Below are 27,987 nucleotides of genomic sequence, written 5' to 3'. Positions count from 1 at the left end.
GCAACTTGAACGTCACACTTCGAGCAGGTTTTTTTTGTTTTTTTGTTTTGTTTTATTTGTTGTTTTTTTTTTTAAGACTGCTGTGTACTGTAGTGAAAAGGGACATAACCATAACCCATTCAGTTTGTAACCAGACCAATATTTTGGACTCCTCGCTTAAGCAAATGCTAGAAGTCAGCAGATGAGATCATGGCCTGATTTGTATATTATTTGAATCATTATGGTCATTTGCATATCAAAGCATGTTACGTGAAGAAGGAGGATAATCTGAAGACTCACACAGGATACAAATAAGTTTTATCAGAACGGTAAATGCTGTTTGTCTTTCGGCTGCTCCTGGCAAGGGGTCGCCACAGCAGAATATCCAGTCCAGACACAAGCTTGGCACAGGTTTTACGCCGGATGCCCTTCCTGACGCAACCCTCCCATTTTACCCTGGCTTGGGACCGGCACTGCATCCATTTTGGCACTGGCTGGGAATCGAACCCATTATATTTATTATAATATATAATATTTCTTATAGAAAGAAGTCTTTGGTAACGAGCACTTCAAGCAAAGTGTGGTGTAGTTGCACAATAGCGAGCTTTAATCACAGACAGAATGAAGCACCTGTAGGAAGTTGTCATGAGGAAGCAGAATCAAAAATCATCTTAACTACAGTACGATGGTGTTCTGTGATTGGTTGTTGAGGAAGAGGCAGTAATTGGCTGTTAGGACCAGTGATGGTCAATTATTGGATTTTGGAAATGATAACGATCAGTGATTGCTTGTTTGGTTGAGGTCGAACACAGCTGATTGGTTATTGGTTGCAGTGAACAATAACCTTTGAGGAAAAGCTGATCAGTGATTGATTGTTATGAGCAATGGTGGTCAGGGGTTGGGTTTTGGGAACAGTACTGATTAGCGATCAGTTGTTTTGTTGTTGGGAAACAATACTTATTAGTAACTTCTCGTTTAAAAACAATGCTGATTGGTGATTGGTAGTTGCGAACAGTGGTGACCAGCGATTTGTTGTTGGGAAATACAGTAAATGTTGATCAGTTATTGGTTGAAAGAAACAATTGCAATAAGTGATCGGTTGTTTAGTTGTTGGAAAACAATGCTAAATGATGATTGATAGTTGGGGAAAATGATGATCAGTGATGATCAGGGAGTTTTTCTTTGCCACTGTCGCTGTCGTCCTCAACTTGCTCATCAGGGACAATCTTATCATTTTGATTTATACATATTCACATTTCATACAAACTTCCATAATTCTTTTGATTGTGTTAAGCTGCTTTGCAACAATGACAATTGTTAAAGCGCTATACAATTGAAATGAAATTGAGTTCATCATTGGGAAACAGTGGTACTTAGTGATTGGTTAATGGGAAACAATGGCACCAGTACAACGCTGTCAGACTTTACACACGGGTGATGAGTTGATGACCAAATCTACACTTTAAACCAGCTGCTGTGATCTAAAAAAAAAAACAATGAGACAAAGTCATTAAGTTGTCAGGACTGATTTAGATAACAAATAATACAATTTTCATAATGCTGCTGCATCTCAGTTGGAAGGAAAGCCAAATGCAAATTTTTCTTTCTTTTTTTTTTTTTCTTAAATGCCAGAATGTTACTCAGGATAAAAAAAAGAAAAAATTGAGTTCAGGAAAGTTTGAAGTTTTCAAGATTTTCCTGGGTTCCCCCATGAAGTCGTACATACTCTATTGAAGGTTCCGCTTATAAATCTTTCTCTAAGGGAAACATTCTGTTGTCAATGAACTTTTCAGGATTTCCCCAGAATGACAAATAAAATAAATAAGTTAAAGTACACTTTATACATTGTTTAACAGCATGCAGCCTTAAACTGGATTAAATCCACAGCATTATTTCATCTTTAACAGGTTTCTTTGTGTCCGATTAGGAAAACAAAGTGGAGTATATTACTTTACAGTATCACTATTTAAGGAGCAGTGTGTGTGTGTGTGTGTGTGTGTGTGTTCTTCTGATGAAGTTTGTTTTGTTAAGTGAAGTAAATGGACATTATTATCAGTATGTGCCATATTTCAGAAAGGAGAAGACGTTTGACCCAGTGGCAGTTGGTGGAAGAGCATGAACGATAAACAATGGTATGCGATTTGAAAAGGATCAAGAGGCTAAAGTGAAAGTAAAAGAAGAACCAGAAGCCCATAAAGTGAGAGAGGGAGGAAGGGAGGAAGGGGGAGCTGGAACATGGTGGGGAAAGGGAGGAGACAAAGTTGCTTAAAGGGAGTTGGGTTAGTTTTGATAAAAGTGCTGGGGTGTATGCTTCTATCTAACATACTTCACATTCTTGTCCTTCAAACGCAGCCTAAAATGCTTTTAATAAACTGTTAATGTGACAACGTGGAGCTGCCTACACTCACGCTCTCTAACTACTTGTTGACACAAAGCAATGTTCTCAATAACTGAACAGAACCTTGTTTTTACTGCATGCCTACCATGTGATGGGGTATTAAACATCTTCTCACATGTGTATGTGTTTTTTTTTTTTACATATTAAATGCAGCATTCGGACTGAACGGACACAGGCACAAGGATTTCCAAGGAGCCTTTTATTTAAAGTAGGGCAATGTAAGAGAAGAAATGAATTAGTTTATTTGCTTTGCAAATTATCGTTACAATTATTGCAATCATATGATGATAGATTCTGTCTGCTACTATTATGAAATTGCATTCAAAGTTAAATGTGAACATTAGAGATAAGGAAACGCAATCCATGTATCTGTACACTGTCTCCAAAACCTTTTTTCAAAAATTAATTTATTATTTATATATATATGTTTGCACAGCACAGCAGCTTGTGTGGTAGGAGCTACTTATTTGTGAAGTTTGTTTAGACTCCATCTCACTATGGGTCGCGAGGGGCCTGGAGCATATACCAATAGACTTAGGGCATGAGGCGGGGTACTGTACATCATGGACGGGGTTCTAATCCATCGCAGGGTACACACACATACACACACTTATTCACATACTAGGGGCGATCATACATAGGAACACCAATCAGCCTAATCTGCAAGTCTTTGGACTTTGGGAGGAAACCAGAGTACCCGGAGAAAACCCACCAAGCATGGGGAAAACCCACAAACTACTGTATACACACAGGCGGGAATCGAACTTGGAACCTGGAGGTGCAAGGTGACGGTGCTAGCCACTAAGCTACCGTGCTACCAGAATTGTAAAAATTTGTTTCAAAAGTATAAATATTTATAAAATCATAATACTTTAAATGATTCTTATGATATAAATTGCAATACAAATCAAATTGCCACCTAGGTATTGCGATAATATACAGTAGTATCAGGTGGCCAATAGTGATTCCCATTCCGTCCTCTTTTTCACTATCAGCAATTACGATGAATACTTTTCAATCTTCCTAGAATACAACCTCAAATTATTTAAACTTAGGAGAATACTGGATTAGTTACATACATAAAAAATACTTAGAAACATGAATGACTATTGATTTATGGCTGTAAATAATAAGGAGAACCCGAAATGCCAGTGCTTTAAACTATAAAAAGTTCATTTTGGGAAGTTTTTTTTTTTTATTTGTTTACCCGAAATATTCAGGAAACCCATGGCCTTATATCCGTAAAAGTGCTATTAGTCAATAAATACTTTCAGTATGTCTCAAATGGACTAGAATTGATTTTTAAAAGGTTATGTTCCAGTTTGGTACTGTGCTCTTCCTCTTTACAAGCCACAGTGATTGTCTTTTGGTTTTGATTTCTTCCAGCACATTTTTTCCCCCCAGAGTAATTATATTTTCAAAATATTGCATTTCTCCCGTGACTGCTTCTGGGCCTGACTGATATATCCTGTGATAAGATCAGCTGGTATTAAGCTTCCCCTCGCTAATTAACGTGAGTGGAAATCACGTGGATTATAAGAAAAAAAAAAAATCAATAATAATGATTTGACAGGAGCATAAAAACACACCTTAGATTTTCTTGTGTTTAGATTTTCTTGTGTTTGGGACTTTTAACTGTTGACTTACAGTATTTGAACACTTTAACCTATTTCTGTATTACACGGTTTTGCATATTACTGAGTATCAGCTTCAAATTACTGTAGTGAAACAAACAGGAATGGTATACCAGATATGTACGGCTGTGTGTAACAGATAAGCCTGTAATTACATATTACTCAAAGGAATTAGTTTGACACTGTATGTACTGTATATGGAAGTATGTGTATGGAACTGTTTTTATTATATAGTTATGTATAAATACTAAATAAATGCTCTACGGGAGAATAAAGGACTCCATATTAGATATCGATTGTTATATAGCGACTTCATTGCGTAAAATTACAAATTATTCCTTATATTTTGTTTCTCAATAAAACTTAGGACTTTACTTACTTTAACATGTGTGCACAGCTGGACTAACCAACGTAAGTCAGTGCATTATGCAACGCAGGTAGAGTAGCTGACTAAAGAGGAAGCTAATAAGATTACTAAAGCAGTGTCCTGGACCAGCTTGGTGTGTGTACACAGATGGATTGGATGATGAGTAATGAGTAACAAACCCACTGATTCATCCTTGTTATTATTTTGCTTACAGAACAAATCTGTTCACAGTTGCGGTAAGAAATAAAATTAGGAACACTCAGCTCAGTTAAGTGAAAGTGCAATGATTTATCTAATTTATTTTTTTTTTTTAACACATTTAAGTACAGCTTAGTCTGTAAGTAAGAAAGCATTGCAAAAGTTTTGTTTTAACTTTTATTTATTTCTAAATGTTAGAAATGTCATTTGAGTAAAAACTCAAGTATAAATAATATACAGTATTATATATAATAATAATAATAATAATAGCATCATCATAATATACAGTATCAAGATATACAGTATCTTAGTAAGTTAGTACACCCCTCACATTTTAAAACAGTTCATTAACTTTTGTCGCCAGCTATTTTGACAATAATGGCTGTATGTTGGCTATATATATATAAAAGAGTTAATTGCAGTAAAAACACTTTATTACAAAACTACAGTAAAGTTAATCTCAAGTCTGCTCCAGCAAAGAGACATTATTTAACTTAACAGTCGCTTTGCCATCATTTATTAAAATATCAGGGATATCAGATACACCAATCAGACATGTTATTAAAACCATTACCATTAAAACCGACTAGGTGTTTAGTTTCCTTTGTGTCACCCAGGCAGCTCTGGCCTGTCAGGGCATGGATCCACAAGACATCTGGGGGTGATCTGTGGCGTCTGGCACCAGAATATTGGCAATAGATACTTTGCTTGCTGTGGGTTGTGGGTTGGGGTTGTGGATTCGCAGTTTGCTCGATCTGAGCAATCATTCGCTAGGATAGGGGTAGGTTGGATTTGTTTGTCCGCCACAAGCCCCGTGCATGATGAGCTGTGGTGCAATGTGGGGTTGGTTGCATTTCTCTCTCTTGAATTTTTTCGGTAAGCCTTTAATGCTTGATGGTGGGAACCTTTGATCCTTTGACTGGCCTGTCTGTATAATTGATATTCAATGGAGTTGAGTTGAACTAGAGATGGCGTTGATGTTATGATCTGATACTGTAGGTGTGTATTTTAACTTTGGTTAAAATTTATTTGTTTTTACTTAAAAAAAAAAAAAAGTAACCATAGCCTGATTGGCATGTGTATTGAATCAAACTATAATCGAATCTCATTACAACGATGTGACTTCTTGTTTGGAAAGCTTGAGGACAGACAGACAGCTGGTCTCACACTGAGGCTCCCGGAGAAGGTTCAGATTGCTGACTGTGCTAAATGCATGAACAGGTCATGTTAAAAGCATCACTGTTACATTCACCACTACACTGGCAAATTCACTTCTGCTAGCTGGAGTATAGAGTCACCAGAACAGACTACACTAGACTGTATTCCACTTGTCCTCTTAATGTCCACTGTATGGAAGTGGTCACGGCCATGTCTTGATGAAGTAACACTAGATTAAGCAAAACCCACATGGCAACCAAGTATAATCAAGCAAGCCCATCTTACCTACCTTTACATCTATGTGTTGTGGTGCTGAGGTAGTTGGTCAAGTTCCCTAGTGGGAGTTTCCCCCATTCATTCATCATTCAGGTCTTCAGCTGCACAATTGTATTGGGTCTTTGTTTCCACAATTTGCACTTCATAATACACCGCATAGTCTCACTTGGAGCAGGCAGGCCAGTCTAGCACTCGTACTCTGTGTTTAGCAGCCATGCATGTGTAATTGGAGGAGAACACAGTTTGGTGTTGTCCTGCTCAATAATAATACAGGGATGTCTCTGGAAGCGATGGTGATGTAAATGGCAAAATGTTTTGCACTAAAAAAGTGCAGCAATGGTGCCCTCACAGATATGCAGTTCACCCGTGCAACGGACCCTGGCACACCTTACCATGACTGATGCTGGCTTTTGGACCTGACGCCGATAACAGCTTGGATGTTCTTTTTCCACTTTGACCCAGAGAACATGGCAGCTGTTGTTCCAAATGTTGGCTCGTCAGAACACAAAGCATGTTTCCACTGTCCTGATCCCAGCGAAGTCTTTGACACATCTAGACAGTATTGATGTATGGCTCTCTTAGGTTTCCTTAAGTTGCATTTGTAAATGCAGTGACTAATGGTGTTAATGGACCAAGGTTTACTGAAGCGTTCATCAGGCATGATCGTGATTTCCACTACAGAAGCATGACGGTTTTAATCGGTGGAATCAGTGATCATGCGAATTTGGAAATGCTTTTCAGCCCTGCCCTTAACACTTTGGGATTTGAAGGGTTTTCTTGAATTTCCTGATGATAATGTGTAGTAACATTGGGGACATAACATTGTTATGCTGAAAGTACTGGATATTTTGGTGGTACTCTGGAAGAACTAGGCCTTTCTTTGTTTAACAGCACTTGTTTCTCATCATCTTGTAATTAAGCTGCTTTGAGACAATTACCATTGTATAAAGTGCTATATAAATAAAAATGAATTGAATTGAATTGACTTAATTTCTACTTGCCACATTGTTATTAGTCTTAAATTGGGGCCTGACCCAACTTTTTTTGGACGATGTTGCAGAGACCAGATTTGAAATAAGTGCAAATGTTCAACAAACAATTGAATTCACATGGTAGATCATTAAATAATGTACATTTATATTTAGGCATTAGGTAGATGCGATTATCCAGAGCTCTTTGAATAAAGTGCTTTGAAGTTTCCGCCATTGACATTGACAAGCTTCCAAATAATGTGGTATTGTAGTGTTTTCAATAAAGTACAAGGTAAATAGACTTTTTGTTTTTATTGCCAGTTTCCTTATTGTCCCAACTTTTTTGGGAATCGGCCTTGTAATAATGTGTGTACTCATGGTGTGTTGCAGAATATTGGTGTTTAATCCAAGATCAATACAGGGCTGGGCTCTAGATTCACCTCTTCCCTGACCAGTTTAAAATGTTTCCTGATGCACTGGTAGCTCAGGTGTTACAGTTCCTCTCTTTTGAAACACTCAGATCTCTGATGGTTTTGAGTTCGAACCCCAGGAATGGCACCAAGATACGTTTGGTATTTCTTGTCACACAGTTTAGATAAAAATGCCAAATCCATCCATCTAGGAACCTCTGTAGTCCAACCAGCGTCCATGGAGTCCAATCGTGATTACCATTGTATTAATTTCCATTCTATGTGACTAACATTCACTTGAGCATTTACATACTACAACCGATTTGGGAACAACAATTAGCCTGATTTGCATGTCTTTGGACTGCGGGAGGAAACCAGAATACCTGGAGGAAACCCACCAAGCATGGGGAGAACATGCACACTCCACACTGGCACGGGAATCAAACCAGGACCCTGGAGGTGGAAGGCGACAGTGTTAACCACTACATCACCATGCTGCCAGAAATGCCAAATGAACCCCCAGAATGAAGAGTATGTTATACAAACAGGTCACAAATTAAAGGAAAACCCAACATTACGTCTGTTAGTGAGATTTTAAGCCAGGTGTTACACTGTAAAGTTATACGTTTTTGATTATAATTCCCATCAAGCTATTTTTGAACCCTGGTGATGGGGACGGAGTCATCCTGGAGGAGACCATTCCCACTTTCAGTGTAGAAAGATTCCGTTGTAGGGAAAAGGACGTCACAAGAACGTTGTATTGATTCGCAATGACTCTTCTCTCCAAGGCCCGGCAGATAATGCAGTCAAAAATAAATGCCCCCATCAGCCTAACAGAGTCATCAGTTTTGTTATGTTTTCCCCTTTAAATCTGTCAGCCAGCGTTATCCTGTGTGTCATCACTTTGTTTCTTCTGAAGATGCTACTCCAACAAACAGACTTTTTTTACATTTTTTATAAGAAAACACATTGATTGATCTGAAAATCAGCACCATTAATTAGTTCTTTTCCTCCTGGGCTTTGAATGAACAAAATGCTACGTATTGGTGGTCCAGACAGTTCTGATAGTAAGAGATGCGAACAGAGGTTATAATTAGTCCTGCTGGCTAAGAGGATTTCTCCTCCCTGCTTTCCCGGTCTCCAAGCAGTGTCTGATCCAGCAAGGGCATTTAAAAGCAACCTGCTTCTGAGTCAGAGAGAGAGAGAGAGAGAGAGAGAGACAAAGAGAAAGAGGGAGGGAGAGGAGGAAGCTGGAGCAGTGTGTATTCTCGCCAGCAGAAGCATTATTTTATCGCATCACTTGCAGGCAGCCAGAGAAGCGTACACCACCTGCCTGCTCACGGCCTGGCTGCAGCAGGCAGGGGGGGCGGGGGGGGACAGGGGATATACACATACACACAGGACGGAGCATGAAAAGAGTGCCCGCTCTTCACTGGACAGCCAAACACACCATGGCCAGCCAGCAGGACTCGGGGTTCTTCGAAATCAGCATCAAGTCTCTGCTAAAGTCCTGGAGCAGCAGTGAGTAACTTTACGGCTCGGTGCTAAGGGATGTGTTGTTGTTGTTGTTGTTGTTGTCTTCTCACTTTTAGTTCGATTCAAGAGGTTTTTAGATTTTATCTCTCGTTCCACTTAGCAGCTAATATGATTACGGATGGTTTGATTTATGACTGTTTCCGCTCAGCGTACTCTCTTGAGTATGAGCTGCAGACGCTTGCTCCTTGTTTTAATAAGCACTTCCGTAATGCGTTCACGTTTATGACATTTGACAGAAGCTGTTATCCGAAACTGACTTGCAGTCAGAACTGACGAGGTGTCTGGTTGTTTTGTTTTTTTAAAGTGCATGGTGAGGTATTTATACATCTGAGATTATATGAACGCATTTTGTCTTATTTTTCATCCTTTACGCACTTTTTTTTTATGCACAAAAACATGAAATTTTAAATATACGTTAAAAAATGTGTCATATAGTCCAATTTGTATTATTAGAGGAATGATAATGATTGGATCGTTTCATTCCTGGACTAAAGACATACTATTGGTCAATTTATCCACATTAAGACTGACCTTAAGATGCTTGTGTGCATGCATTCTGTTTTTGAATGACTTACAGATTATTATTCGATGCTTTGATCATCCAGGGCTTACACAGAGAGCACGGTTTTTAGATCACACAGATTTGAGCCTTTTCCGATTGACACAAGCATCCTGAAACACGTCATTATGAATCCAGTTCAACTGTTATTAAAGGACAAACATACCTTTATAAAACTCTATTATAGGCGAGTAAGGTAAGATCCTGCTGACTGTGCTAAACGCATGCGCCACTCACTAACATGCTCCTGCCCTTATACTGTATGGTGTTTAAGACAATTACCCATGCTAATTACATGATAATCCCATGCTGATCCTAGTCACCTCCAACGTAGGATCAAATGGATCAAGATTCATTGTTCCGCTCATCAGGGTAAGAGCTGAATGGGATGGTTAAGAACGTTTGGCGCATTTGGTCTTGACTTACAGAAAAGTGAAATTTAAGACATTGTTGCTGCATAAGGCCCATTAAACAATAACTAACTAATGATGCAATGCATCAAAATCTTTTGCACCTGCCTATGTTTTATTATTGCATTGACTTTCATTTATTTACTAAATGAAAAAAATAAATAAATCAGTAAACACATTTCACTGATCTTGTGCTTGATGGTCGACATTAAGTCCAGAGACATGCAGATTAGACCCCAAACTGCCCATAGTATGTGAATGTGCATGTGTGTGCCCTGCATGATGGTTTGCCACCCCATCCAGGGTGTGCCCTAAGACCCCTGGGATAGACTCTAGTACCAATGCAACGCACCTCTAGTCTGACCTGGTCACGTTTATGTGCCTATTTATGTTCCGTACGGTGCATCTTATCCATTCAATAATGTATTTGTATTCAGTTACATCTATATTTAATAAAGTTAATGGAGGCAGCCAGAGGATGCTGAGATGATGGACATAATTAAACTTAACTGGTGCACGTGACATCTTTTGCGTTTAATGTAAAAGATCAAACAGCTCAAATTACAAGGAGCTCCATTTCTCCTCCAATCAGCGGTGGAGTGTGTTCAGTAGTGAAGCAGGAGTCATGATTTTGTGAAACATGCAAAAATTTAACCTGATACTATCCTAAGATGACTCATTAAGTTCCTTAATGGTACTGGGTTGGTTTGGTTTTCCCCCAACTCAGTGGAAAATAAATTAAAAAAAGGTCAGATTTTAAGGTGTGGCTATGTTTTTCCACATAAGTAAGTAGTATTATAATGATTATAGTAATTATTTTATTGTTTATTTAATATTTTACTTGCAACAACAACCCTGTAATGTTGGCCGAAAAAGGTTTTATAGTGGTCATGCGTCCTAAAAACATTCCCCCACCTGTTTATTCACATGACATCACAGACTAGACAGGGCAGAGTCATGTGACTTTTGTGCTTCAGACATTTTGTCATGTTTAACGATTTTGTCATGTTTAACGATCTAGCTTTCCTAAGGGAACTAATTGCTGTGCTGTAAGGCAATAGGACATAGGGGAACGACGCAGAAGACTCTAGGTCGGGGGTGCAAAAATTATTTCACCGCTGTGTCCCACTGTTTGATTGCACAAAAGTATTTTTTTTATATTTAAGATATATTTAAATAGATTTAGAATAATATAATAAAATTGTACGTTAATACAATCACCCCAAAAATAATAATAATAATAATAATAATAACCCAGCAGGAATCCTTAATGTCAAATAAACATTGTAATACATGTAAAGACAACGCAATGACATTCACCATCAGGACAACAAATGTTTATGACTTTTTATAACATATTTATGAGATTTCTTTCAATTTTAACCCTTAATTAACCCCCGTATTAATATGGATAAACATCCGACCACATCCAAGTTCTGATATGATATCTGGATGGACACAACAGTCGTACAGTATACAGTGTACTGTAATATGGTGAAGGCGGCACGGTGGTTTAGAGGTTATCACTCTCGCCTCGCACCTCCAGGGTCAGGGTTGGATTGTGGACACATATACAGTAGTAGCATCGACAGCCTGCTTCCTAGTGGTCCTGTGGTACCCATGCAGCACTCGCCCTGCAGAAACTGGAACTTGTGTCCTGCTCAGAGCGCTGGTTCGGTGTTAATCTTGAACTTAAAGGGCATTTGTTCACCTCGTCATGGAGTCGACACCGTTCCTGACCTCCTTTACTTCGAAACGACCTCCTTTTAAAAGCAACCTAATACCGATGTTGTCTCTCCAAATCAACCAGCCGGAAATTCCTCCTGGGAGGCGACTTTTCTCCGTCACCTTTTTTCCTTCCGAATAATTTCCTTTAAAGACAATTCCACCTCACTTCTTGATACTAGAATGAGCTGTAATCTCTATTGCCTTGGGATTGTGCTGAGGCAGTGGCCCGTCATATTATCCATGTGCATAACTCATCTGGCTGTTTTCAGCGACAGCTCAACTCTTCACCATCACCTGATTCTGTTACCAGAGTCCTGGATTCTCAGGGACGTTGTGAAAAGAGAGACTCCTGTGTTCATGATCCGGTTGTCAGTCTTATTCTGTGAAGGACATCTGGCTTTCACTAGCAGATGGTGATTGTTCAAGTTCATAGTCTCATCACTCATTCATCACATCATGCATAGAGAGAGAGACACACACACACACACACACACATGGACATACTGTATATGGATGCACAGTGTAAGGTTGCAGAGCTTTTACACCTTTAAAATGAATATTTGGCGTTTAAAATATTCATATAGTGCACATTTTATTATCATTTAAGACACATACACAGAGCAACAAAATGCACAAATGCTTAACACATGAAAGTAATGCAAAAGTAACCTAAAAAACTTTTTAAAAAATGCAGATTAGGCTAATTATTGTTCCCAAATTGCCTGTAGTGTGTGAATGAGCTTGTGAGTGTGTCTCCTGCGATGGCATGGTGTACCCCGCCTTGTGCCCTAAGTCTCCTGGGATAGGCTCAAGACCCCCCATGACTCTGTATACAGGATAAACCGTACAGTATAGACAATGAGTGAGAGCGATACTTGTAATCCTACTTAATTACATTTGCACTTCTCTCAGAGAAGTCAGTGTGTGTGTGTGCTGTATAGGAGAAGGATGGACTCTTTGCATTTGTTTTATTGTTTAAAGCACTTAATCACTGCAGGAAGAAAATAAAAAATCAGTAATTTCAGCAGTGTAAAAAATGTCCATATTTAGTTATTAACCTGAGCATCTTTTTATATGTTAACTACGATTATCATTAATATACCAGTAAACTGGTGACAGGATCATGGGCACCCTGCTCGGTCTCTCACTGGTTTAATCAACATCCATGCATGCGTGTACTGTTTACCATAACACTGTGACCACGTGTGTGTGCGGAAAACATCTTTTATTTTGTGTCTGTATGTGTGTGTGTGTGTGTGTACAGTGCGTGTACTGTTTATTATAACACACGTGTGTGCGCGCATGTAAAGCAAAAGGAACTATTAGCCATGTTCCTTGCAAATGTTTCTAATAAAACAGTCTTTTCAATAATGTGTGTGTGTGTGTAAGAGAGAGGAGGAAGGTTTATTTTTATGTATTTAGTTTTTGGGCTGTGGAACGAATATTTTGAGTTTCCGTTATTTCTTATGGAAAAATTAGCTTTTTACAATTAATCGAATTACGATTCCGGAACGAATTATGCTCGTAATCCAAGGGTCCACTGTATATTAAATAATTCATTCCTGTATAAAGAAAATAGTGCTTATATTTATTAATATATTGCAATATATAAATGGACCATGTATGAATATATATATATATTGCAATGAAGACAAAAATCTTTATGTTTATCCTTATAATAGTTTAATCAAAACATTATTGAAACTTTATGCATGGTTAATAATTATACACCCTTTTATACTTTGTCGGCGTGCTCTGATTAATGCCTATAAAGTTCATTTTGTTTGAACTACATTAACATATAAGCATATGGTAAAAAAAAATATATATATATATAAAGAAATAGATATATTCAATCAAATTTAATACATTTAATAAAGTGTGTTGTTGGATATAAAATTACATACATTAAGATATATGTTTGGATATCTTTTAATATATAGTATTTTTTTATATATTGTAATATATTAATAAAATATATTATTCTGTATATTGTGAATATATTTTTGAATATTAATATCTTTTTTTCTGTTAATTAGTTGTTATCAGTTAGTTTAGCAGCAAGGAATATTAACATTATAACATCTTTTTAATTCACCAGTAGTTCAGAACACTAAATCAATCAATATATTGACAGTTAATATATAGAGAAATATATTTAGGACGGAGCGGCCCACATGGCACAAGGGGAACCTAGACGATGTTGGGCTTAATGGTTTGTGTTGTAATTTTATGATTGATTATGGTATGGGGAAATAAAACAACCAATAGTCCGATCACAAATGTTTGTGTTCTTGGATTAAGTGCCATGATCTTGTCTAGTGGCCTTTATGACATTTAAAAAAGGCATTCTGAGTACAACCAGATGTGTTAACAACAGATGTGATACAATTTCTGAGTAACTTCTGCACCTCTGTCTATATTTGTTTTTATTAAGAATGCACCTTTTCCTTAAAAACAGCTCGTATGCACATTGAACAATGATTTTTATGATACTTCTCTTCCTTCTTATCTTAATAATCACTCACTTCGTCATTCTTCCCCATATATGAAGTCCTCATGCTTTCCTCCCTAATTGTTTGCACCTTAAAGCCATGTCTACTCTAATTTAGCATTCTTATTTATGTCACATGACCATCTCTCAGCTATGTACGGCTTTAAATAGGATACGCGTCACCTCCAACAGGACATATAAACATAGCATAAGATTCATGCGCTGCTTACATAATGCCCAGAATGCACTTTAGCTTAAGTGACATCATGTGAAAGCCAAAACATCGCAGGGTAAACTGTACTTTATACTGTGAGAACGTCGGTAGTGACGAGTCGGAAATATCAACTGCAGTACGTGGGCTGTGTGTGAGCTGATAAGCATCTGAGAAAGGAGGGGGATTTGGAGTCCTCATTTATTCGTAATTACACAGAGTTTCCCCAGGGGCCATTTATAGAGTTAACTGCTACAGAACATCTCATGCTATTTACAGTAAAGGGTTCGAAAGGGTTTCAAAGGAGGTTTGTGGACGGATTCGTGTGGAGAGTACTGTATGTCCGTGTGTTTAGAGCATGTTGGGAACCAAATGTCCCCATTAGGATAGAAATACCTAACCGGTTTACGCTCCGAGCTTAAAATAAAAAGTCTTTAAATGTTTCTTTTGATTATTTTTAGGTGAGATTAAGATTAGGCTAGGTTCAGGTTTATGCACGTCATTAATTATTTATATTAATTAGAAGGTGCTCACATTACTTGTCCTGTGTGTATGCTTATATGTTATTTTTGTATTTTATAGTTACAGAACTTTATTTATTTATTTATTTATTTTTGTATCGTCCTCATTTTTGACTTTGTAAGCATGTGAATTTTGTTTCGGGTTTACTCAACAACATTTCTTAAAAAATATATACCCATAGTAAGGCTAACTGTACCTTGTCAACAACAGACATTGTGTATGTGTGTGTGTGTGTGTGTGTGTGTGTGTGTGTTAATGCATATTTTTTAACATGAACAGTAACTTGAAAATTGATGAATTAATAAATAAAAAACAGCGAGAAGACAAACACCGAACACACACACACACCATTTAAAGCACAGCCTTCGATACGTGTCTGTAAAGTGGAGCATAGAGAGCTGAACTAAATGTACTCCGTCTGGGTCAGCCTCATGTTAGAAAAGTTGCATGTAGCATCACATCTACTTCGGTTGTGCACCTGATAAGCTATCATGTTTATATATATATATATATTTGAGTAAGGAAATGTATTACAGTGGAACCTCGGATTACGAGTAACGTGGTTTACGAGTGTTTTGCAAGACGAGCAACAATTTTTAATAAATTTTTACTTGAAAAACGAGCATTGTCTTAGTTAACGAGCACCGAGTATCATGTTTCACGCATGCGCTTCTTGTTTTAACAACGAGCGTTACGTCATCACAAGTGAGCCAACGGTTTTTCTCTCTCTTGCAGCAGAATTGTAGATAATCGTCTCTTCTGCTGGGTGAATACACACACGCGCTGTGTGTGTGTGTGTGTGTGAGATGTGCGTGCGCGCGCGCACACACACACACACACACACATTAACGGAGAGACCGTTTTTAAAACCGTTTAAAAATTAGCAAGGAACATCGCTAGTCACACTCGCGTGAGTGCATACTAACGGGATTACTACTGTAAGGTAAAAGTAAAACAACAACAACAACAAAAATTAAACAGCTCCTCACGTTTGAAAACAGTCGCGATAGAGAGAATTTTGTGTGTTTATTTGGCAACCTGAGAGAAGGGGAGCTGTAAAGCCGAGACCTATCGTCTCCCCTGCTGGGTCTTAGTGCTTGCAGTGTTTTTGAGTGCGCGTGTGTGTGTTTGTGTCTGTGTAAGGCAGAGAGTTTGTGTGTTTGTTTGGCAACCTGAGAGAAGGGGGCCGTAAACGCGAGCGAGCCCCCCTTCATCCCGCCTCCTCTCAGGTTGCCAAATAAACACACAAACTTCTCTCTGTCGCGATTGTTTTCAAAGGTGAGGAGCTGTTTAATTTGTTTTTTGTTGTTGTTGTTTTACTTACAGCAGTGATCCTGTTAGTATGCGCTCACGTGAGTGTGACTAGGAATGTTCCTTGCTAATTTTTAAATGGTTTTAAAAACGGTCTATCCGTTAATGTGTGTGTGTGTGTGTGTGCGTGCGCGCGCGCACATTTTACACACATACACTCTGCATGCACAAACGAAAACCCTTATCTGTCAGGGTTTAATTTTATATTTTTTTAAGGTAAAGTACAGGTTAATTTATTTTTTTTACTTTATATTTTGTATTAATTATATTTATGTATTAATTTTTTGGGGCTGTAGAACGAATAATTTAAGTTTCCATTATTTCCTATGGGAAAATAAAATTTGGTTTACGAGTGTTTTGGAATACGAGCCCACTTCCGGAACGAATTAAGCTCGTAATCCGAGGTTCCACTGTATATTGTACCTACGCTGTATGTCACTCTAAGATCTCACGCAGTCCCATTTTATATTCGATTACATCACACATCACACATGTGGTGGCCAGTTCATGTGTGAAAATGATTCTCATGCTCTCAGACGCACTCTTTCACAATCTGAGTCCTGGAATATACCTGTGACATCAGGGAAGAAAACCTGTATAGATGTGATGACCAGGTCATTCGGTACTTTTAGGTCGTCAGCTGATTAAATTTTTTGCCACCGAACACATCTTTTTAAATTGTCGCTTAAGCTCTGTTCCAGAGAAATGGACGACCTATTATATGCTCTGGGAATGCTAAAGTGTCATATCTCTCCCTTTAAAGTTTTTGAAAGGGCAATAGCCAAAGCGATCTTACAACAGACGGTACATACTGTTATGTTATGGGAATAATTCTTGAAAAATTGTTCTTAGTTGAACAAAAGTTGATAGAATCGAATCCTGATTCAGATTTTTGGTTTTAATAACTTTCTAATAACTTTGCACAAGCATTAATTATCAAAGTTGTTGAATCCATGTTTTGTTATGAACAGAGCGTTAAAGAAATTGAAAAACAACAAAAAACAACAACAAAGTGATTATGTGTTCTAGTACCTCTTTAATAAGGATTTCGCAAATTTTGCTTTCTGCGTTACTTTGCGTATTTTCTTTACAATAAATTAGGAATCAAATAGCATTTTGACAATCAGAGGATCTCAAAATCTACTTCTCATTTGTACAAAACCTTTATACAACTTTATCTAACAAATTTCCTTTGTAAAAAACATACAGTAATTGTTTAATTTTGGCTGAACTTGTCATCATTTTCTCCAAAAAACAACAAAATAAAGTACTAAAATTCCGTCTGGGGCCTGTCAAGAGCCGCACTGTGTTCATGTTTGTGTGTGTGTGTGTGTATTATTGGGAGGTGTTTACACTGGTGGTGTGGGTGGGTTGATCTCTCAGTATAGTGTGTACTCAGGGATAAATATAGCCGAGCAGCTATGCCACTGCAGCGTGTCAGTCCTCCACACACGCCCGGGCCCCCAGCTTAAAATTCCAACCTGACCTTCAGTCTCACGAGCCACAAACCGATCACACTCCCGCACAGAGACGTTCGGCAACGAGCGCACTGGGAAGCACGTCACTCTCTTGGATCTTGGGTTGACTGGAGATCTGTCGAGGGCGCAGACCGGGATGGAGGCTGTGTGTGGGAACGCAGCAGGTCTGCGATGCGCTAGGAACGGCTGATAACAACGTGCGATCACGTGGAAATCAGAGAGAATGGATACGGTACACCGGTGTCCCACTATGGATGGTACAGCCATGTGCTGGAGCAAAGCCAGTATGGTCAGCTTCATCAAGGGCCTGGGTATGTGAAGAGAGAGAGAGAGAGAGGGGTTCGCTCTCTGTATACTGTGTGTGTATATAGTTTATTTAAAATGGGGTGTGGCTGAGAGAAATTCTGGGATTTCAGAGAAAGAGAGTCTGTTCTAAAGGTGTGTGTGTGTGTGTGTTTGGTGTACCGCTCAAACGTCTCCCTGTGCTGAACTGGGTGAGTGTTTTTGGCTTGTTTCCCTCCTTTAACACTTCGGCTGTACAGTAGCACCTGTGTGTGTGTGTGTGTGTGTGTGTGTGTGTGTAAGGGAAAAAAATACATGTACGAATATTAATCTAGAAGTGTAGTGTAGTATAGTATTGTTTATTATTATTATTATTATTATTGTTGTTGTTGTTGTTGTTGTTAAAAAATAAATATTGTTATAAAATAATAATGTATCTAAAAATATAGTAAATATTAAAGAATTTTCCCTAATTCCTAGCTTATTAACTCTTTAAGTTTAAGATTAGTGTTAAACAATAACTGTGTTAAATATTTCACCATATTACAAAATGCTCGAAACTGTTAATTTACATAAACATTATTAAAAAGTGTTGTTAATTAGTTTTCTATATAACAGAAGCTCGTAGTCTACTCCCATCTGCAAGGTTTATATAAATTGGCTTATTAGAATATGTTGTAGTTTTTAATTACACATAAACAAGATATTTTTTTCAATGAGTTGATGTTTATTCCTCGTTTTTTAAAAATAAGGAGGAAATAACCATAGGTGCAAATATGACAACAGGTGAAAACGTGTTCTGCAGATGTTTTCCGAAATTTAATGGATATAAAAGCATAATGTCATTCATTTAATTTATTATAAAAAATTCGACATATATAAAATTGTTGCTTATGTCCTTCTTCTTATTCATCTCTTAAATCCCGAGCACTACGTACTTAACCTTTCACACATTAGAGTCTAACTAACATGAAGACGAGACGCAGAATCAGAATCAATAACTTTTTAATTTCCTAGAAAATGTTTGCAGTTATTTAGGAATTCGCTCTTTGTCTCAATCTCCTCTTTTTTTTTTGTTTTTTTTTTTTTGGTCTTGATAATGATGTCACATTACAGAATTGGAATGTGAACGGCAGCTGGGCGTTTTACTTCCGTTTGTCTGCGCTGAGATAAGAGCGGCCCATGCGCTCAGCCGGGTTTGTTAGCGAGAAAGAGAACATGGGGAAATGACTTCACGTCTGACACCCTGGATTGAGGAAGAATTTATGGTTGTTTTGTTCCCCCCTTGTATAGCACATGGGTTAATGTGTCATTTCAGTTTTAACCCAGAAAAAGGAAGTATATACCGCATGCACTGCCGTGTGTTTTTCTTTGCGATTCTCACATTCCGAGGCCAATGTTTCTCGTGTTTTATGTTTTACAGCCCCTCCTGGATACAGAACGCCTCCTGTGGCTCCTGTGTACCACTGTCATAGAGAGAAAGGCCCCGGGACCATGATGTCCATCAACGTGGACCCCGAGAGCCGCCCCGGCGAGTACGTCCTCAAAAGCCTGTTTGCCAACTTCGCCATGCTTTCTGAGCGCAAAATCCGACTTGTCATGGCCGAGCCGCTGGTGAGTAAACACGACTGAGATTCGAGACGGTGAAAGATACGATTCTTGTAACATCGGTCCTGAATAGTGTAACAGACGTCAGTTCTTCATGGCAGATTATATGATAAGATCTGATTAGTGAAAAATCAGTCAGAGCGATCGAGACTTAATGCAATAATGGTTTGTTACTGATAACTGGGAATTAATGATTTCATGATGCCGTGATCGTGAACATGTTAGAACAGAGCATTGGCTTTCTCATAACCGAGGTACCTTCAGAGGTGGAGAGAGGAATAAAATTTACAAATACTGTTACTTTGGTGAAATTTTTAAATGAAGGAACACCTTTGCATAATAAACATGTTGCCTTTTTTGATCAAAGTGGCCGCTTAAATATGGCCAGGGGTTTTGCTTCATAAGAATTTGATGTCATTTTGCTTTCAGCTGCGTCGGCATCGCTGGCATCAGTTTTGTCCGTCTCCATCGCGATGCACAATACTTCTAATAAAACATACTTAAATTAAAGTAAAAAACCTACTTTAAAAAGTAGAAGTACACAACAAAAAAAAACTCAATTATATTAAAAAATCAGAATAATTAGATTGTTCCCAGTGAGCAAGCTGAGTGCAAAAACTCCCTGAGATGGCAAAAGGAAGGAACCCAGAGAGGAACCAGACTCAACAGGGAACCCATCCTCGTTTATGTGATATCAGCTTGTGTCTTGTGAACTCATCCATGCTAACAGAGGGCTCCTCCCTTACGCACTAATTGTCACTTCCTGTTTCAAGATCTCTTCCTGTTCTGATATCACTTTTGATTTTTTGATTTTTTTTGGAACTAAATAAGGACACTCGAGTTTATACCCGTGTTCCAAGGTCTTGCTTATGCTTATAAGCTTGTAAGTTCTTTATTGTTTTCTGGATGATATCTATGTTACTTGATCTTTACTCGGACATTTTCGCTTCTCTTTGGATTTTCCCCAGGCCTGGGTAGTATCATGGGAATTCTGTGTCCTGTCCCGCCTCTTGTTTTCCAGTTTCGCTTTGGGATTTTGACTAAAACCTCTAGTTCCTCTAGCCTTAGGCATCTCATGAGTGTGCTGGAAAACTTACAGAAAATACTTACTTATTGATATTATTAAAGAACAACTTGTGAAATGAATAGAATCGAAGTAGGAATTTTAATAACAAAAAAAAGTTGAATCTGTGAAATATAGGAAAACTTAAAGGGAAAATGAAAAAATACAAAGTGAAAAAATACAAAGTGTCAAAATCTAAATATTATCAAAGAAAATCGTAAAAATTTAAATGTAAATATTGAAATAAAAATAAAATAATGAATAAAAGGATTAATCATTCAAATTTAAAAAGAAATGTGCACTTAAGAATGTACATTTTAAAATTCAACATTTAAAATGAGTAAAAACTAAAACTTAAACTGTAAATTTAATATTACTTATTCTAATTATTTGTTCTTTCTGTAGTAAGAATGTAGACAGGAATTTGGTCAACACCTCAGGAAATTTGGATTAAAAAACTGTGAAATGGTTGGTATAATCACTATCTATAATGATCTGATTATAGAAGTGCATTTAACATTTATGGAGGCCTGTACGGTATGTAACATTTTCGATGTAGCAGTCGGCGGTAAAGCTGTAAGTTACACCACGCCCGAAGGTTATAAGCACCTTTTTTTTTTTTTTACAAAGTGGAAAAAACAGAAGCAAAAGAAGAAACAGCTATTTCTAACTGTTATAATCTACAGTAACAAGTACTGATGTGCTCATTTAATGCTGTGATGTGTGGACATCACAGCATTAAATGTAAGCAGAGATGGTTAAAATACACAATATATCATTTTAATAATAAAAAAAGCTTGTGTTGTATCAAACAAATAAAACACGTCTGGATGAATATTACTGCAAAATAATCAACTTTTGGATGGTACAGTATTATTAACTTAATTATTAATCGGTTTTCATAACAGATGTTTCAAGCTCCAGATGTTTTATTCCTTACTTAACTCATGATGTCACAGTAAATCTAAAAGATTATAGACATTTAAATAAACATTATACTGTACAGTACTGACATTATGGAACAGGAAGTAAGGTGACCTAAATATAATGACATACCATACTGTAGGGTCAGAAATTGAATCCGTCCCACGTTTCAGGACATGAAGAGTGAGGCGAAATTTTTAGTCATTAGCTCTCAGATGAGTGAAAATGGAGTGAAATTCAATTTTGACTGGTAAGAGAGAGAAGTAATCGATATGTGCCCCGACATATAGTAGGTTTTCTTTCCTATGAGCTGAAGACAGGATATTGGTTGATGAAATCTAATATACCTCGTTATTTAGCTAAAATCGACCCTCCTTTCCTCAACTGGGCCCTTCTAAAATATCTTAGATAACCCAGTTCTTCCGTTATAAAAAAACATAAGAGCATTCTGTCTACTGTGCATTGATGCAGTGGGATGAAGAACTGGGATACAGCCAGGGTTCCAGTTTATCCCAAAGGTGTTCAGTGGCGTCGAGGTCAGGGCTCACAGCAGGAAGTTCTTCCACAACAACTTTGGCAGATCTGGTCTTCAAGGAATTTGCTCGGGGGAATGATCATACTGGAAGGTGTCTGGGCATTGTAGTTACAGTGGAGGGAAATGTTAAAGCTACAGAAAAAAAAAATGATTAAATAAATGAGTTTACAATAAAGCCAGTCATTTGGAGAAGGTGTATATGTGACATATGTGAAACTGGGCCCCTATTATGGACGAACACAACTCTGTAATAATGCCAAAAATACCAAGATACTGTAATGTTCCATAATCTACCCAAAGATACTTATGCATTTTCCTCTATTAGTGATATTCCAATGACTTGATGATACAATGACTTTTAGGCTGAAAATAGTTCGTGGGAAAAATGCACCCATAGGTAACCCAAAACAACACCATGGCATCTCTTCACTCCAGGAACTCGGATCACATGCCGTTGCTTACGCGATCACCGGCTTTAAAGGAGTATGGAGTAAGGACAAGCCAGGAATAAGGCCAAGGAAAAAAACAAATGTATGACAAAAACAGATGTATGACTGGGTCAAGTTAAGGTGAAAGGATATTAGAGAGTGGTGCCAGATACGTCAGCTGGTTACGTTGGCCCCAGCCGCCGGCACCTGCTACCCTCTGATCATGGATGAACTGAGAGCTGAAGTGTGTGGAGCATTCTCACCATGTTTCTGTACCCGTGTACGTTTTTAATAATACTTTCTAATATAGCAACTGCTAATGTCTCAATAGTTAAAAGGCTTTTTGAGTACAACTTGTAACCCTGTTTATACAGTGATTTAAACATGATTATGTTTTAAAATATGTTGCCATGCTAGCACAGTGTTTATGAGGTTTAGAAAGGCGTTTTTAGGTGGTACAGCCCTCAGACCATCTTCTGACTATCATTTTTAATCGCAACATTCCTATGTCATGCTAGGAAAGTCTAAGGCAGATTTAGGCGTCTAAGGCAGATTAACGGAGACATGCGAGGAGGCTGAAAAGTTAATAAAAGTTACAAGATATGGAATTCTATTAAAAAAAAAAAGGTAGGGATGGTTAACAAGACGAGACTGTGCTGTCCATTTCCTAAATGCAGTGTACTCCTTCCTCCCTGTCGTCCGTACTAATGCTAAGGAAGTTGTTTGCCCTTTTAATAACCCTTATTACAGTATCCCAGATGAGTAATCTAATGGCCAGACCTCATTAAAACCCCGATCAATGACTGCATTAAGCTCATACTGAAGGCCATTGCTCATACATTGCTGACTTTCTATAAATATAACCGTAATCATTTCTGCTCTGAAACAACTTTTAGCTGAAATATTCATGATTGCAAGAACACAGGGCTTTGTTATTGAGTTGAATCAGCATAAATTGAACTGACCTCAGCGTCCTGTCTGTCTGGGCCTGTAAACTCGTTCAGCACTGTTGACTTTTCTTTGCACTTGACCGCACCGGCTAAAGATAAAGCCGATAAAAGTGTTCGATTGAGCCGTAAAAAAGCCAGCAGCATGACCTTGGATGTCTTATTTATGTGTCATCGAATAACTTCAGGCTTGAATAAAGCTGGGATTGTCTGACTGGAAAAACACCAAGACCCAGACAGCATGCCTCTAATACTTGTTTCTTGCATTATATATAAATCATGTTGGAAAAAGCTTCCAGTCAGGCTGTGACAATTACAGATATCTGTATAAATCGAAGGAAAATCCATTTTAAATGATGCCGATAAAAATCCCCTTCCCAACCTCCTATGTGTATGTTTTGGAGAAATATATAAAAATTTTAGTAGAAGCTTCAATCTTATCATAACTACATGGATACATTAATACATTCACATTCTGGCAGACGGCCTTATCCAGAGCGACTTACATTTTTATCTCATTATACATCTGTTCTTGATAATCTGGTCTGATCTTTTTATCAGAGCTTTTGGGTTGAAGTAACTTGTAGCACCTTAAGATGTGCTTCAAATATAAGGTGCATTATAAATAAAATTTACTTATATTATCATTACTATTATTATTATTATTATTATTATAAAAAATCTTTTTTTTGTCATTTACCGTCTCATGCTTGAACATTTGATGCATTTGAAATATTCCACATATTCGTTCTGAACCTGCAACTGGAACGTACTGTTCATATAGGGAAGGGAAAATCAAAACTAAAATAAAATTCTCTCGTTCATTTTTTCAGATCTTTTATTCTTATTGACATTGTGATGTTAACTGGCTACGTCACTTTAAAAGTACAACCCTATTTGAATATATTGTGGTGGAATATATTAGGCAGCAAGTAAACAATCCGCTCTGGAAGTGTTAGGATCTGAGCGACTTTGACATAGACCAAATGATGGTGCCTAGACTACTGGGTTAAAGCATCTCAGAAACAGCAGGTCTTGGTATGCAGTGGTCCATAGAAAGACAACCTTCCATGTGATGCAATGACAAGAGCTTGGGCACCCAAGGCTCATTACTGTGATCAGGCAGGATGTAATGTTAGTTATGGCAAAAAATATATATTTATAATTATTAATGATGTTCAATCTTTTAACTACAAATAAAAATTAGGTTTGTCAAATAAACATGAAATGAACCTCTCAATCACATGAGGTATGAAATCTTCAAAATGTATTCTTTTTTTTCCTTTTTTTCAGGAGAAGCCTTTAACGAAATCATTGCAGAGGGGTGAGGATCCACAGTTTGACCAAGTAAGTGCAGATTACAGTATATGTATAATGCATAAAGATCATATGCATAATCAAAAAAGCAGGTATATACAGGCAATGTGATATCCAAGAAAGGACCAAATGTCCACTCCAGCAGACGGGAACCTTTTAGCCTGATCTGCTGAGCCAGGGTTTAACCCCGGCTTTATATTTTATTGAAATGCTTATGGATCACTCTGAAATGATTTATTATTGATGAATAAATAATAGAGTTTAAGGATCAGCACATGATTAACTGCTTGTTTATGATTAACTGCTTTAAAAGTTTTCTAGATATCTTCAGGGATTTGATGTGGCTGTTGGTTTTTGAGTCAGCAGGTGTTTTTTTATAATAATAATAATAATAATAATAATAATAATAAAATTCAACCACTCAAACAGTAATGATGCTGGTACACTAATAAATAATTAAACATGAATATAACAGCATTAATATATATATATATATATATATATATATATATATATATATATATATATATATATAAAGGTATATAACATTTATAAAACATATATATAAAAAACATAAATATATATATATATATATATATATATATATATATATTATAAAAATATATATATAAATATATATAAAAATATATATTTTTCAATGTGTAAATTATCAAACAACATTTGGGAGGAGTTTCCTTAACGCTTATGGAAGGAGTCTCCAGTGTCAACAGTTTGGAATGGTGCTTTCTGATAAGCTTCTATTATTTTTACCTTCTATTATTTGGGAAATGCCCTTATCCAGAGTGACTCTCATTTTATTTAACTTTCACATCTGAGCAATTGGTTTTTGCCTTGCTAAAGGGCCCAACAGTAGCAACTTGGTGGTACTGGGGTTCAAACCTGGGACTTTCTGATCAGTAGTCCAATGCCTTAACCCCTGAACTACCCTGCTTGCTTGTCTTGTTACTGTAACTTAAACCAGAAAAGAAAAGAGGCCAGTAATTGTAGCTGCTCTAACATAAGTGATAACAAACAGATATTGCAGGTGCCTTAATAAGCTAAATGCAACTAAAAAAGTAGGCTATTTTATTCAATGGGTTGTGTGTGTGTCTACCCCAGGTAAAGAGCAGGCTCATTCAGGGCTCATACGTGTATGTGTGTGTGTGTGTGTGTGTGTGTGTGTGTGCGTGTGTGTGCTTCCTGGACATTCAGCTACCTCACAGAGAGATGATTCTTCTTTTCGAATGAAGGGGATCTCTGTGTTCTCCCTGAGTCCCGAGCCTATCTCTTCTCCTTTTTACTTCTGTCTCTCTCTCTCTCTTCCTTTCTCCCCCTCTATCTGCCTTCATCGTGGCCTCCCTTAACAGCTTCTTTCCTCCCTGCTACCAATCATATACTGTACTCATCCTCCCAGTTACTTCAGTTTGAACCTTGAACCTTGGTTGATTTTTATTCCTCATACACGTTTTGACATATTTTTCCTTTCTCTATGTTCTGTACCTGATACACTTCCATCAATTTTCTCATCCACTGGAACGAGAATTTCCACGAATTTGCTTTAGCCCAATATTTTGCTCTATTATTTTATCAAAGCTGAGATCTCAATTTAGAAGTCAGAAAAGTTTCATCAGTCTTAAATAACTCTGACCAAAGAATTCTGACCAATGCACAGACAAAAACGTTCTTTGGTTTATATAGATATTTTAAGAAGCCTTCAGGTTCCAATATGCAGATGGACGTCGCTGCTGGTCTTTAAATGTTCATGTTCGTGGTGTCTATACTGTACATTCTACTGAGAGTAAAGTTTTGTGCCTTTTGCATTTGCCTATAAAGATAAAACCACTGGACCACTAATAAAACCTGGTTTCAATCTACTTTTTCACAAAGGCAGAAATCCAGCTTGACCACACCTTCAGGGTTCTGCTGCTTTGCTCTGCACCCTTCTCTCATATCTTGTTAACCTTAAATGTCCTTCACATCACGGTCAAATTAAAAAGGAGACATTTTGTTTTGCCTAAATAGATTTTATTTAAAACAGGTTTTCCTAATTGGACTTGGAGGTCAGGAATGTGCTGGAAGGAGTTGACTATGACCAGAACTTCAATTCATTAATCCGTTAATCATGCAATAAACACTTAATAAGTGAAGCACTACTGTCTCTAATTCTTGTATAGCAGTTAATACCCTAATAGGCATTGCGGTGGTAGCCTAGATATGGCAGGTGATACGTGATGTCCCTATCTGGGGCATGACTCCCATGGGCATCTCGCCCTTTTAGGGTGTTTTACCCCAGTGCCCATCCAACCAGCCATAGCCATAGAGTATTTATAAATTAAAAAAAATAATTCTTTCTTATTTTTCCTTTTTTTTTTGCACCACTGTTGAATTTTATACCCACAGTCGCAAGAGGTGGGAATCAGGCTCAGTCATTTTATCGAAAATGACTTTTTCTTGTGCATGTATATTTAAGTATCTGCAGTGCCTACCAGCCCACAGTCTTTGAAACTTAATCAGTTGTTAGTAGATGACCTGGGTCATGAAATCAAGAATGGGCCTAATGTAAATTATAAGGGGGTGGGGGGGCAGAAGGTCGGTGGTTTGAGCGCCAGCACTGCCAGGTTGCTGCTGTTGGGCTCTTTGGGCTCCTGTCTACTCCAGGGTGCCATATAATGGCTGACCCTACATTTTGACTCTTGGACTACTGTTTAAAAAAGCTGAGATATGCAAATAGTGAAGAATTTCATGTGCAGTAATGTACAGTATATGTGATAAATAATGGATAACACGTTTATGTAAGTTTTGCTGTTTTGCCAATAATATTACTGTACTGTACCATTACATAGTTCATCTACCAAAGCAGCTTCATCAAGGAGCTTCCTGTAGAAGAAAAATAAAACATTCCTTAGAGCGGAAATCTTACCCCAATGTTCCCTAATAACCACCTTTTACATTATGCATTTTTACCCCCTTAATGTTTTATGAATTGATCATGCACAGTGTAAAATATTGCATTTCATAATTTCTGATGAGAAAGATTGTAAATTAGTGATAGTAGTAGCTAAGGTTCAATGATTGTTTTTATATCTCTTTACTAAAAATGTTATGACTGTGACTAAATGTTATGACTGGGGTTGCCGTGCACATAAAGTAATGAAGTGCAGATGTGCAGATGAGGGTTACAAATATTACACATTTAAATATGCAGTTATTGTATTTTTTAGTTCAATATACTTGTATTGTTAT

At 37.5% G+C, this 27,987-nt stretch overlaps 1 protein-coding gene across 7 annotated transcripts in view; it reads left to right on the top strand.

The window, feature by feature from the left end:
* The window catches only part of frya (furry homolog a (Drosophila)), a 92,370-nt gene that overhangs the window by 9,250 nt on the left and 55,133 nt on the right, over nt 1–27,987 (top strand). For 4 of the 7 annotated variants that reach the window (XR_008361375.1, XM_053508033.1, XM_053508029.1 and 1 more), the window contains exons 2-3: nt 19,346–19,536; nt 24,721–24,774. Coding sequence is in view for 6 of the 7 variants with exons in the window: in XM_053508033.1 (XP_053364008.1) it covers nt 19,346–19,536; nt 24,721–24,774 (245 nt within the window). In the remaining variant the exon portion in view is untranslated. Of the gene's footprint in view, nt 1–8,797; nt 8,913–17,620; nt 17,952–19,345; nt 19,537–24,720; nt 24,775–27,987 lie in introns of those variants that run through there. The other 3 variants (XM_053508031.1, XM_053508030.1, XM_053508032.1) reach the window with 2 other exon arrangements.

The sequence above is a fragment of the Clarias gariepinus genome, chromosome 11, assembly GCF_024256425.1.
Source record: "Clarias gariepinus isolate MV-2021 ecotype Netherlands chromosome 11, CGAR_prim_01v2, whole genome shotgun sequence".
Lineage (NCBI taxonomy): Eukaryota > Metazoa > Chordata > Actinopteri > Siluriformes > Clariidae > Clarias > Clarias gariepinus.
This window is presented reverse-complemented; position numbering and strand designations above follow the sequence as displayed.